Source organism: Mus musculus, chromosome 14 (genome assembly GCF_000001635.26).
Source record: "Mus musculus strain C57BL/6J chromosome 14, GRCm38.p6 C57BL/6J".
Classification (NCBI taxonomy): domain Eukaryota; kingdom Metazoa; phylum Chordata; class Mammalia; order Rodentia; family Muridae; genus Mus; species Mus musculus.
Genome location: NC_000080.6, coordinates 54,471,470 through 54,484,607, shown reverse-complemented (window position 1 = coordinate 54,484,607; position 13,138 = coordinate 54,471,470). Strand labels below are relative to the sequence as shown.

Sequence of the window (13,138 nt, the reverse complement as noted above, 5' to 3'; positions counted from 1 at the left end):
GCACTCTTTTGGAGAGGAGAGCCCCTAATTCTAGTCTCTTGGTGGTGGGGGCGTTAGATGTAGCAGAGCCTAACGTCACAACCATAGCCAAGACCTGAAGTGGAAAGATACCTTTCTTGACAAAGAATTGTCTTCCCTCTTTGGCCCCTCAGGGGAAAGCATACAAGGTCTGGGTGTTGAGGAAGCCTTGTGGAGAGTTACAGGAATGGCAGGAGGGAGCACAGACTTCAAGATATAACTACAGTGGTTAAGAGTTCTGTGGGGCTGAGTATGATGGTGCACACCTTTAATCCTAGCACTTGGGAGGCAGAGGCAGGTGGATTTCTGAGTTCGAGGCCAGCCTGGTCTACAAAGTGAGTTCCAGGACAGCCAAGGCTATACAGAGAAACCCTGTCTTGAAAAACCAAAAAAAAAAAAAAAAAAAAAAAGAAAAGAAAAAGAAAAAGAAAAAGAAAAAGAAAAAGAAAAAGAAAAAGAGTTCTGTGGGCATCTGACTGAGCCACAAGTAATTTAGGCCCCAAGACTAGTTGCTGACAGCTCACCTCGACAACTCTACTTTGGGCAAAGGGAAGATGGTCAGGCTCTCAGCGAAGACCTTACCTCTCCCAAGTCTGGTGGGAGCCTGGAGCTTCTGTCTGTTCTGAGCTCTTTCCCGTAGGCGGCTGAAGGAACACAGATGGGCCTGGCTGATGGGACTGGATGAGTTGGAGGGAGGGAGGTTTGTGGATGTGGCTCTTCCCCTCGGGGAGGTCCTGCCACCACCTTTAATATGCAGTGTTCATGCTTGGAGCATCCAGGCCTGAAAGGCACCCTTGTTGATTCTTACCCTTCTGAACTTGTAGCTACTGTTGGCACTTACCCTGTGTGCTTGGTTGGTCCTAGCTCTGTGGTAACAGCTTCTCTGCCTTCCTCATCTACCTGTGCCCAGGGTTCTCCTTGGTCCTCCTTTCTCTGTAACACTGATTTATTTTTTATATGATTTAATAATTGAAAAAAACATTTTTTTAGACAGTGTTTTCTCTGTCTTTGTGTAGCCCTGACTATCCTGGAACTCGCTCTACAGACCAGCCTAGCCTTGAGCTCAGAGATCTACCTGCCTCTGCCTCCTGAGCCCTGGAACTAAAGGTGTGCACCATTACCACCTGGACTTTTTTTTTTTTTAATTATCTATTTATTTATGTGCATTGGTGTTTGCCTGCATATATGTCTGTGTGAGGGTTTCAGGTCCCCTAGAATTGGAATTATAGACACTTTTGAGCCTCTTAACTGCTGAGCCACCTCTCTAGCCCTGAGCTAGGGTCTTACTATGTAGCCCTAGCTGACCTGGAACTTACTACACAGACCAGGCTAGTCTCAAACTCACAGAGATCCACCTGCCTCTGCTTCCTGAGTGCTGGCATTAAACATATGTACCACAATACCCATTTAACAATTTATTTTAAATTATTATTATTTTGTTGTTGTTGAAACAGGGATACCTTTTAAGTTTGGGGCCTGCAGGCATACAATTTCATGACCGGTTTTATTCTTTTTTTTTTTTTTTAATGGTTTAAGAGCTTTATTATAGAAATACAGGGGAAAGAGAGAAGGTAGAAAAGAGAGAGGGGGAGAGAGAGAGAGAAAGGCTAGAGAGAAAGAGAAAGAGGAGAGGAAAGAAGAAGACAAAGAGAAAGGGAAGAGAGAAGTGAGAGAAGTGAGAGGTGAAGGAACAAAGGAGTAAGAGTAAGAGAGCGGTTTTATTCTTATTTGGTCTCTGAACAAGCAATAAATCCCATGGTGATAACCCAAACCTGGGAGGCTGGTGAGATGGCTCACTAGTTAAAAGCACTGGCTACTCTTGCAGAGGACCCAGTCATTAGCACCCACGTGGTGACTTACAACAGTCTCTAACTCCAGTTCCGGGGCATCCAATGCCCCCTTGTGGACTCCACAGGTATTGCACGCACACGATGTACTGACGTAAAACACCCATACCATACACAGAAAATAAGAATGGAATATTAAAAAGCAGTCCAAAACTGAATGTGGCGGTTCATATTTGTAGTCCCGGGAGGATGAGACAAGATTACTGACAGAAGTACACAGGGCAGACCGGGGTACAGTGTGAGACCCTGTCTCCAAAAGCAAAACTAGGGTGAGATAACTCATGCTACGACCTGACAAGCAGTGTCCCATCCCCAAGACCCTTATGGTGGAAGGAATACCAGCTCCTGCAAGCTGTATTCTTGTCTCACATGCACACCATGGTCTGCTTCTACCCAACACACAAGTAAATGCAATGTTTTATTAGTTGATTATTTTATGTGCATGGGTGTTTTTCCTGCATGTACATCTGTGTACTCCTTACATCCCTGGTGCCTACAGAGACCAGACAAAAGGGTCAAATCCTTTGAAACTGGAGTTACAGGTTTAAGCTGCCATGTGGGTCCCGGAAATCAAACCTAAGTCCTTTGGAAGAACAGCTAGTGCTCTTAACTACTGAGTCATTTCTTCAATTCCAATTTAAAAAATAAAAATAAAAAAACAATTAAAAAACAAAAGCAAAAAACCCAAGGATGAGGATGCCTAGCATGCAGGAAGCCTTAGATTCAGTCCACGACATCCATAAAGCCAGGCATGGCAGCCAACACCTGTAACCGAGACACTGGAGAGGCGGGGGCCAGGGGGATACTAGATAACCCTTGGTTCCATGTAGCTCGGGCTGAGTTTGAACTCACGATACTCCTGTTCAGTCTCCTGAGAGCTGGACCAAGCCCATGAGTTCTGACCTTCCAGGCCATGATTCCTGTGCTTTCCAATACCACCTCTTAGGGTGGCCCAGCGTCACCTCCACGTGAGTCACTGTTTCTAGCCCCTGAACACAGTTCCACAGTTCTTACCACTCACTGCTGTCCCGGTCCAGGGACACCTCTACCAGCCTCCTAGTCTCAAAGGACCATTGCTAACGTGTTACACATTCAGAGGCCTTTGGTGACTCACTTCCTGCAGTTAGGCACAAACTCCTTTGCTGACATTTAAGGTCCTTTGTGGTTGGGCTCCAAATCTTTCCTGTCTGCGCCTCTCTTACCCTCCTCTTCGTGTCTCTGAGGTCCCCATCCAAACGCACAACCATCTGGTCTCTTACTGGCCCTGTGTGGTTTCCTGCATGTTTAAATCTGAACTGCTCTATGCACAAGAGTCACGGAGGCCTTCTTACTTCACTCCAGCCAGGCCACATCCCTGTCCTTCACCACGGCTGGCCATCGCACGTGGCTCTGCCCGTTGCATCCCTACATCTTCTCTGCTACAGTTCTACCTCATCTGTGCTGAATTGCAGATTTCTAGCTAGAACCAGAGCACATGATGTACAGAACCTCTGTCTTGCTGTTTACTGGGTAACTGCAGGCAAGCTACTGCAAAGGTTTCTTCTACTGTAAAGCAGACGGCGACGCCTTATACGGTCTTTGAGGAATTAACGAAGTTAAATGGATTCCAAGGGTAACTCCATTCTTTACATTTCCACCTCATCCTCTGCTGGGCAGCCCTGCTCCCTAGCTACAGGGACCTAGGAGGCTCCTCACCTCTCTTTACCGGGTTGTAGGACGCTGCATGTGGTGGGTTGGAGGCCTGGCTCTCCAGCACTCAGGTAGCTGAACTAAATGTCTAGAGGTGAGGAGAGCTGCTGCCTCTGCTCTCTTTGTTCAAACTCATGGCTCAGGCAGCAGCAGGCGTGGGTGTCCCCAGGGGAGGCAATGACAGCTTCAGTTCTCACACGGGCTTTGCAGGTGACAGCTGGAGCTGTGGGGCCCTGCCAGGGAAGGCAAAAGCCCACCCTTGCATGCCCCAGCTAATAGGCATCCCTGGGGGACATAGTCTCCACTTTGAACTAACCCCACTCAAAGCGGGGTGACTCTGGAACTCTCCACTTGGTCCCTGCACGATGAGGAGAATAAAGAGTTGGGACCCAGACCTGGAGCCTGGGACTCTGCCAGATCACCTCTGGGTCTGTCTCTCTCCAGATCTGTTGTCTTACTGTTGTTGAGAGCCTATCCCAGGACTAAGCCAGCTCCTGCCCTTCCTAAAGATGTCCAGTCCTTGCTTTGGGGTTCTCCCAAGTTCTCCTGCCTGTAACAGGAGCATCCCTTCACATCTCCTTCTTGGGGAACCACCAGAACAGAAAGCCAAGATAAACTTAGTGCAATAGAAAAAAAAATTTATTGGAAAGGGGAAAGGGTGGCCCTTGCTGGTGCCTCCTAGTCCCTAGGCAAAGGGGCTGCCAGCCCTCAGATCTACCTTAGGGCATCTAAATGCAGAGAGTCTGCCCACATCGTCACATCAATAACCTTAAAGGAAACGTGCCATACTAGAATGGTAAGTCAGAGTCCAATTTCAAGAATAACTTCCAGCCCTTTCTCTGAAGAACTTCTTAAGGGCAAAGTGGACCAGGACAGAGGATAATTTTCAGTTATCTCTGGAAAAGTCATCTCTGGGTTTTTACCTTTAAAACTTACTTAAAGGTAAGGCATGTTCCGAGTACCAAGGAGGTCAGCTCCATCCAGGAGGCTACAAAGCACTTTTTCGGTTCTAGTTTTTGGAGTGTCTTTCCGGGAGAGGTGGCTTCTTGCAAGTTAATAATAACAATAAAAAATACCTTGCAGCACGGTTTTCTTCCCTGACTTGCAGGTCTTGAGGCTCTGTGAATGGTCGGCTGTTAAGACCAGGAGAGGTGGTGGTGGTGGACCTACCAGCTACCCGTCCCCGCCTCCCGCTCACACCAGGGCATCCTGGGTATTTTTGGTTTCCTAGACGGACAGGAGTGGGGTGAGGGGGCGAGCGGAGGGCACGGTGACCATGGCGACTGCAGTGACCATGGCGACCGTGGCTCAGAGCACAGAGAGGTCGTGACATGACCTGGAGCGTTGCTTGAAGAACTTAGCGTTGCGCGGCACCAGGTTGGCGAGGAAGCGCTTAGCTTTCTTGGTGAGGCTCTCACGGCGCGTAGGCGGCGCGGGGCCGTCCGGGCTGCTAGGTTCGGGTCGCTGGCCCCCGGCATGACCCCGGCCCCGCCGCAGCCTGATCTGACGCACAGCACCCTCGAAGAGCTCACGAGTGTTGTGGTGGAGAGCGGCCGACGTCTCGATGTGCTTGCAGCTCAGCGTCCCAGCCAGATGGCGACCCTCTGCAGGAAGGGAACAGCAGCTAAGGCGCCCGTTGGGCAGCTTTGCCTGAGACTAGGGTGGGCTAGCACAGGTGGTGCGGGAAATGAGGGAGGGACCACCGAATCCCAACTCAGAACTGAGCAGGGATCCTAGGGCGGTGGTTCGAAAGGGTGGCCGAGGTACCCAGGAGGAGCAGTGAAGGCTAGTGAAGGACCTCACTTAGAAGCTGGGTACCAGTGACTCACGCACCAGTTAGGGGTAAAAGGCCTATGGAGATTTCAAGTACAGAATGGCTTTAGGATACACACCCTCCAGTGATACCTCCCGGGAGCGGGCCAGGTCACTCTTATTTCCAACAAGGATGACAGGTAGGTCATGGTGGGGCCTCCCAGCCCGGAGCCGAAGAAGGGTTTCTGGAACTTTAGAGAAGCTTCGTCGATCTGTCACTGAGAAGACGATGAGAAAGGCATCCCCCGTCTGAAGGCAGTGATCCTGCAGCCATCCTCCTGCATCTCCCTGCAGATGAGCAGAGAACTATGAAATACTAGGGCTAGAGGCATTGAGATGGCCTAGACCAGGGACCAGGGACCAGGAACCGACTGTGTGAGAAAGGCTACTTGCTCAACTAGGAGCCAGTTAAGGGCAGGATTTCAATGCTCAGGGGCCTTGTGTGGGGTGGGGGGAGTTAGTGATGTGAATCCCACGTGGGAGAATTGGAGAAATAGGATCTCATAGTAGGTTAACCATCTACTCTCTTAGACTTAGACAACTAAGTAAGGAGTCTGGAAGGGCTGGGGATATAGCACAGTTGGTAGAATGCTTGCCTAGTATGCACAAAGGCCTGAGTACCCAGCATGTTGTAAGCCTGTAATCCCACACACAGCAAGCTAAGGCAAAGGGAGTGTTGTGATAAAGAACAATAAATAGATAGATAGATAGATAGATAGATAGATAGATAGATAGATAAATTTTTAAAAGTAACAGAGTGTAGCCTCTTCTTTCCACATAGAGCTATTATACTCAGAAGCCCCTGCACATTTCTCCCTTTACTGAGACCACAGAGACCTCCGGTCCTGTCACATCAGATTTATGAATGGGTCAGTTTCTGTGTAATTAACCTGACTTGTAACAGAAGGGTTTGTCAAATTCAGATTCTAACTTTTGTCTGAGCCAAAAGGTCCTAGGAAAATGGTGGGTATCACAGCTCTGAGCCAAGATAGGCCTGCCAAGGTGGGCCTTTCCCCCTTGAGATGTGGTAATGCAGAGTCATTGCTAGCCATGGTTGGAGCCAGGATGGGTAATGCCAGCAGCTTCAGCCAGACTGCTCTTCCCCAGTCCCTGCAGAGTCAGACACATCTTAGTCCTCACCTGTTCCCAGATGTCATAAACAATTAAAGTCACTTCTTCTTTGTCCACCATGATCCGTCTCTCATAGGTGTCCTCTGTTGGGAAAGAAGGAAGAAAACATGAGGAGATTCCCCAACACGTGTGAGACCTGGTGTCCAGGAACACCTCCTGACATTAGGGAGTCGCCTCCAGGCAAACTTCATAGAAAGCAATGGAGAAATTTCTCTTAGATTCTGTCCTCCAGGGACTGTTCACAATGCAAACACTTTCATGCCTGACTAGAGCCCTCCAGGGTGCCCCTGAATACCTGAGTTCTCCATCTCGTGAGCATGGTCTCCCTGGAGACCTCCAAAAGTGCCCGCTAGAGTGCTCTTGCCCACGCCACTCTCCCCCACGAGCATGACCTTAAAGACGCCATCTTTTTGGGTAAGGGCTGCCTCCCCTGAGCCCAAGGAGTCAGAGGAGCCAGAGGGGGAGGCCTGGGGTGGCCAGTCAAGTTCATCTACAGCTTGGGCCCGCCGCAGCTGGTGTTTGTAGGGCACGGGCATGCTTCCTCTTCGTCTGGGGACCCCAGGAGCAGGAGGAGGCCCGCTCAGGTCCAACTCTGCTAACAGTTTCTCTGGCTTCTGTTTCAGAAGTGTAGTATCTGCTTCTAGGGAGGGGGAGAGAAGGAAGCCATGGGTGAGATATATCTAGACATCGGATGAGCGGTTAATTCAGGCTGCTTCTTCAGCTACACCCAGATAAAGAGCGTGACCCCAAAAGAGCTGAGAGTCATTAGTCTAGCCTTGTGCACTAAAAATTCCCCTGAAACTCAAAAGCAATGAACTTTCAAGGCGCTGGCATGATAGTTTCCCATGTTGATCCTAGCCACAACATGATCAAAACTTGTGTCACTGAGGGAGGTCCTGTGCACAGGGTTACACACCACTCACACCTTACACCGTCATAGGCACGCCCCTACATTAGGCCTAGTGAGTTGGGAAGCTATATCTTCCCTCTAATGGGCCCTGCCTCCTATTTCTTCCTGCACCCCAGTCCCAGACTGGCAGGTGTAGGCAGAATCAGAAACTCCGCAGGGACCTTATTTCTAGGTCTGGGGGAGGAGGGCTAAAGAAGGGGAGCGTACTGTTTCCTGTGTCCCCGTAGGTAGGTGAGCATCGCATGCGTGAGTGTTTGTGTGTGAGAGAGAATCCTCCTGGATCCTTGCCTGTCCTGGCGAGTGGGAGACAATGTTGTGTTCGTGGGGAGGTAGCGGTGGAGAGTGTGTGTGAGGAGGATGACAATTCAGGGGTTGGGGTAACTAGAGGAACAACAACAGACACAACAAAGGGGGATGGAGCGAGGCTATAAATAGCACAGGATCAATATTTGGCAGGCAGCCAACGATGGAGCTAGAAGAAGCCCTTACAACAGGTCCCCAGGGAAGCCCCCTTAGCTGGGGATTCCTAGGTTTGTGGGCTGCTTCTTTTCTTCCCCCTTCCCTTCTGGCAGGCTCTGCCTAACAGGGCTGAGGTTAACCTAGGGGCCAAGTGCCAGTTTCTCTGGCGAAGCCCTGGGAGCGTTGGGGGAGGGGCACCCTGGCAGCTTTCCCCCTTCCCCTTGGCCGTCCGGACCTCAAAAGTGCAGGGGTCTCCCTTGCCGCATTTGCTCTTCCCTTCTCGTTGGATCCTGCCCAGACCTTCCCACCAAAGCTTCAGCTCCCCCACCCACAGCTTTAGCCACATCCTACTCCCCTTAGCCCTCACCTGGTGTGGGTGTCCCCAGTGGGGAGGCCTGGCGGCTGCTGGAAGAACAAAGTGCTACGGTTTCTGTGTCCATGTCCATGTCGGTGTCAAGGTCCGTGTGCATCGGCGTGCATGTGCGAGTGCAGCCCAGCGGCTCAGAGCACCGGTTCCTCACTCAGCAGCACTGTCAGCTTTTCCCTTTAAATACTGCCCCCCCCCATCATATTCCCCACCCCTCCCCGCTCCAGACACCTGGGGAAATTGTCCCGCCTCCTGATGAGGTCACATATGCTAATGAGCAGTGATGTAAGCGGGATTCCCTCCTTCTGTCTCCCTCCTTTTTCTTTGTGTCACTTCCCTCTGGGAGCATACTCCCTGCATAGGCACAGCTTGGCATACGGGCAGAACAGAGCAGTCAGGGGGACGGAAGAAAAGGTTTCAGAGGGCGGTGTGGAGGCAGGGGGCTGCAGATAAAGGAGTTGAGAGTGGCAGGAGGCAGGGACCCTGAGAGCCAGAGGACTTCTGCTCCAGTGTCCAAGACTATAAACCTTGTCTGTTGTTTCCAGCCCCCACCCCATCGTCCAGCTTAGGGTGGGTGCTCAGTGGCTAAAGAGTGTGACAGACGACTAAAGACTAAATGGAAAGACAGAAATGAATCAAGGGATGTGAAGCTGGAGAATGGCCACCCTACTGTCTAGGTCCTTCACTCGGCCTCTTCAGGAGCTACAAAAGTCCTCAGGCAGATGAGAGCTCTGAGGAAGGGAAGCCTCCTTGTGCAGCTTCGTTTCGCCTTCACCGCTAGGCCAGCACAGCCAGGGTTAATCTATGGGAAGCCAGAACCGGCAACTCCTTGACTGTTCCTTGTCTACCCAGCTTCCTTTTCTCTTGGGTCCCCATTCCCGGCAGCCTCCTTCTGCACACACCGTGCCTCTCTGCTTCACCCTATTTTGCCAAGTATCTCTCTTCCTTTTCATAACTAAGGTTTAGAAGGGTTGGTGGTTGGCCTGTCCCCAAAGCATTCTTGCAAAGTGTCACTTTGTATGATTGCCACCTTTAGATTCCCAATGCCTAGACAACCCACGGTCTCTAAACAAAGTGGCTTGTGTTCTCATAAATACACGCAACCTTTTTTAATTGGTGATATATTTTGCCATTCTCCGTGAACTTCTCCCATGGAAGAAACTACAAGTAACTCTGAGAATATGTTGTAGTACCACTTCCCTGGTGATCAGCCCTTGAGCAGGATCTGAAGGGGTCTACAGAACGCACGCTCTTAACTCTACAGCCCCTTCAGTTTCCACTCATAGCCTATTGTTCTGGTTTGCTTCTCTATTGCTGTGATAAAACCTAGAAACAAACTTGGCAGGAAGGGGTTTATTTGGCTAACGGGCTAGAGAGCACCATCAGGGGAAGCCAAGGCAGGAACACAAGAAAGGAGCTTGGCCAGAAATCCTGCCGAGTCTGGATCACTTGGCTGACTTTATATAGTTCAGGGCCCTTGCCCAGAGTAGCACTGCCTACAGTGGGCCAGGACCCCATACCAACTAGCAACCAAGAAAATGCCCCACAGACATGGCCATAGACTAATCTGGCAGAGGTGACTCCTCAATTTAGGTTCCTCTTCCCGGGAGTCACTTTGACAACTGAAACCAATGTGATTCTTATTTTATTCATAAGTTTGCTATACAAAGTATATTCTGTAATAGATGTATACTTGGAGCGGTGACCTTGGTAACCATAGGTTTTTATAAGTGCTCCTTAGCCTTTTTTTTTTTTTTCGAGACAGGGTTTCTCTGTAGCCCTGGCTGTCCTGGAATTCACTTTGTAGACCAGGCTGGCCTCGAACTCAGAAATCCGCCTGCCTCTGCCTCCCAAGTGCTGGGATTAAAGGCACCACGCCCGGCTGCTCCTTAGCCTTTTGAAACATCTCCTCCCTTTCCCCCTAGACAAGATTTCTCTGCAGATCCATGGCTGTCCTGGAACTGTAGACCAGGCTGGCCTCAAACTCAGAGATCTGCCTGCCTCTGCCTCCAAAGATTAAAGGATGTGTACTACCACCAACACCGCTACCCTGCACCTTTTGGAAAATTTTTAAAAAATATAAATTTCTTTATTATGTATAGCGTTCTACCTCATGTATACATGTACACTAGAAGAGGGCATCAGATCTCATTACAGATGGTTGTGAGACACCATGTGGTTGCTGGGAATTGAACTCAGGACCTCTGGGAGAGCAGTCAGTGCTCTTAACCTCTGAGCCATCTCTCCAGCCCCCAGGGAAATCTTCTATTTCAGATTTGTGTGTATGTCATGTAGGTTCCTACAGAGACCAGAAGGTATCAAATCCCATGGACCTTGAGATATTGGCACTTGTGATCCGAGTGTGATCTGAGGTCCTCTGGAAGAGCAGCAACCACTCTTAACTTCTGAGGTACCTGTCCAGCATCCCTCTCCCAACGTGCGAGTATGTGAGTGAGTGTGTGTGTGTGTGTGTGTGTGTGTGTGACTGAATCTTCTTACCTTAGCAGTTCTGGAACTCTGTTCCTCATGCTGTCCTTGAACTCACGGTGATCCTTTTGTCTCTTCCTCCTGAGTGCTGGGGTTTGATACGTCTGGATTTTTTTCCCTTTATCTTCTGCATATGTGTGTGGACACCCATATGCAGCTGCACTCATGTGGCGAGAGGTCAGAGAACAACTTGGGAGCGCCTCTCTCCTTCCACTGGTTAGGTTGTGGGTATTAAACTCAGGCCTGGTAGCAAGTGCCTTTACCCAGTGAGCCATCTCACCAGTCCTATTTTATCTTTTATAATTTTTTTTTTTGAAGCGCTGGGGGTCAAATCCAGGACATGGATGTAAAATAAGCCTGATACTACTGAGGTACTTCCTAGCCCTATTTTTTAAGTTTAAACTAGTTAGGCACAGATGGTAGCACATCTCTCATCTCTCTAGGCCATTGGTTCTCAACCTTCCTAATGCTGCAACCCTTTAACACAGCTCGTCATGTTACGCTGACCTCCAAACATAAAATTTTCATTGCTGCTTCATATTTTACCTGTAATTTTGCTACCATTATGAATTGTAATGTAAATATCTGTATTTTTCCAGTGGTCTTAGGTGACCCCATGAAAGGGTCGTTCAAACCCCAATGGGTTTAAAATGGGTAAGTCTGCCCTACTCAGTAAAATCCTGTCTCAAAACTAAACTCAGAAGACACCCTGAAGAGGCTGGCTGAAATCTGTTTAGAAATATTTGGAAGGCAGGGTTGGGAATACAGCTCTCTGGTAAACACAGGCTCAACCAATTGGCGGAGGACTGCTGCTCTGGAGGCTGAGGTGGAGATTACAGAGTTGAGAAACCAAGCCTGGCCTATCCGGTAAGATCCTGTCTCAAAAATGAGTCTCAGAAGACACCCTACCGACACAAGCTTTATTTATCTGCAAAGCTGACGTGGTGCTTGGATTCATTTCCCTGATGCTAGGTAAGACTGAATCCAAAGCTGCAGACCCTGGCAAGCTGCCCACTGCGATTATTGCCTCTTCATAGCAGTCTTGGACCACAACAGCAGCGTATGTTTCACTGAACAGTCTTCTCCACTGCACTGAGAGGGGCTGCACACTCACCTCACTGTTTCTTCATTCCCTTCTAAGGACCTTCATGGGGGGTCCCACACACCCCAGACTGGGCCTCTTAGTGATATCTCTTCACAGCTTAAAGAGATTCATGCTGTATTTTGAATCTAGAATAAGCCTCAGAGATCCAGCCTTTTGCACTTTGAAGCAGTGGGGCTTAGTGGGATGTTTTGAGTTACTGGGCGTGGCTTCTGTCCTGGCTAGTTTTATGTCAACTTGGCACAAGTCAGAGTCATGTGAAAGGAGGGAACATCAGTTGAGAGAATAGGTGTAGCTCTAGGTGTAGATGGGGCTGGGGATTTAGCTCAGTGGTATAACGCTTTCCTAGCAAGCCCAAAGCCCTGAATTCAGGCTTTATTTAGCTCTGGGAGTGAGAGTGAAGTCCAACTATAAGGCATTTTCTTAATTAGTGATGGATGGGGAAGGGCCATTGTGGGTGGGGTCATCCCTGGGCTAGTGGTCCTAGACTGCACAAGAAAGTAGGCTGAGCAAGCCATGATGAGCATGCCAGGGAGCAGCACTCCTCTATGGCCTCTGCATCAGCTCCCGTTACCAGGTTTTGTCCTGGCTGAGTTCCTGTTCTAATGACTTCTAATGATGAGCAGCAATGTGGACGTGTAAGCCAAATAAACCCTTTCCTCTCAGATTTGCTTTTTCACATCATGGTGTTTCATTACTGAGTAACTAGGCCGGCCTCCGAGGGCAATGTGGTACCCTGCCTGGTCTCCTACAGTTCCTATTAGAGAATGACTTTACTGTGCCTTTACTGTGCTGGGATGTGGTGCTCCCTGCACCAACCAGCATCACGGAGCAGAGCTTCCAGAACTGTGAGCAAAGTAACCGTGTGAGGCAGAGCGAGGCTTTGTAGCTTAGGCTGGTATTGAACTCATGACAATCCTGCCTCAGCCTCCTTCGCATGTGTGATTGTATGTGTGCAAACTTCTGCCTTCTTCTTGGACGTTGGTTGTCTCTGTTGTTTGCTGCAGTAGCAGTAACACTACTTTTTTCCCCCACCTTGGGCCCTGGTCAAAGTAAATTTGCACTGTTGGTAGAGTGTATGCCCACTGTTATCAGTCAGGGTTCTCTGGAGGAACTAGTCAAGCTGACAGCCCAGATTAACCATCAATCAGACCTCCAGGCATGAAGCCCTGGCTTCAGTCTCCAGTACTATACAAACCTGGTGTGGTATTACATGCCTGTAATTCCAGCCCTTGGTGGGCATAGGATAGTCTTTTAAAAAACAAAAAACAACAAAGGAAACCTTAGTGAGTACATCTGCTTCCTTATATTGTCTG

General features: G+C 49.4%; 1 protein-coding gene across 1 annotated transcript; it reads right to left on the bottom strand.

Moving 5' to 3' along the window:
* Window positions 1-4,173: 4,173 nt before the first annotated feature.
* On the bottom strand, window positions 4,174-8,508 carry Rem2 (rad and gem related GTP binding protein 2). Its single transcript, NM_080726.3, has 5 exons — window positions 8,234-8,508; window positions 6,793-7,137; window positions 6,507-6,580; window positions 5,447-5,654; window positions 4,174-5,158 (listed from the first exon to the last, which is right to left on the bottom strand). The coding sequence occupies exons 1-5, from the start codon at window positions 8,334-8,336 to the stop codon at window positions 4,863-4,865; spliced, it is 1,026 nt and encodes a 341-aa protein (NP_542764.2). The 5' UTR covers window positions 8,337-8,508; the 3' UTR covers window positions 4,174-4,862.
* Window positions 8,509-13,138: the final 4,630 nt, after the last annotated feature.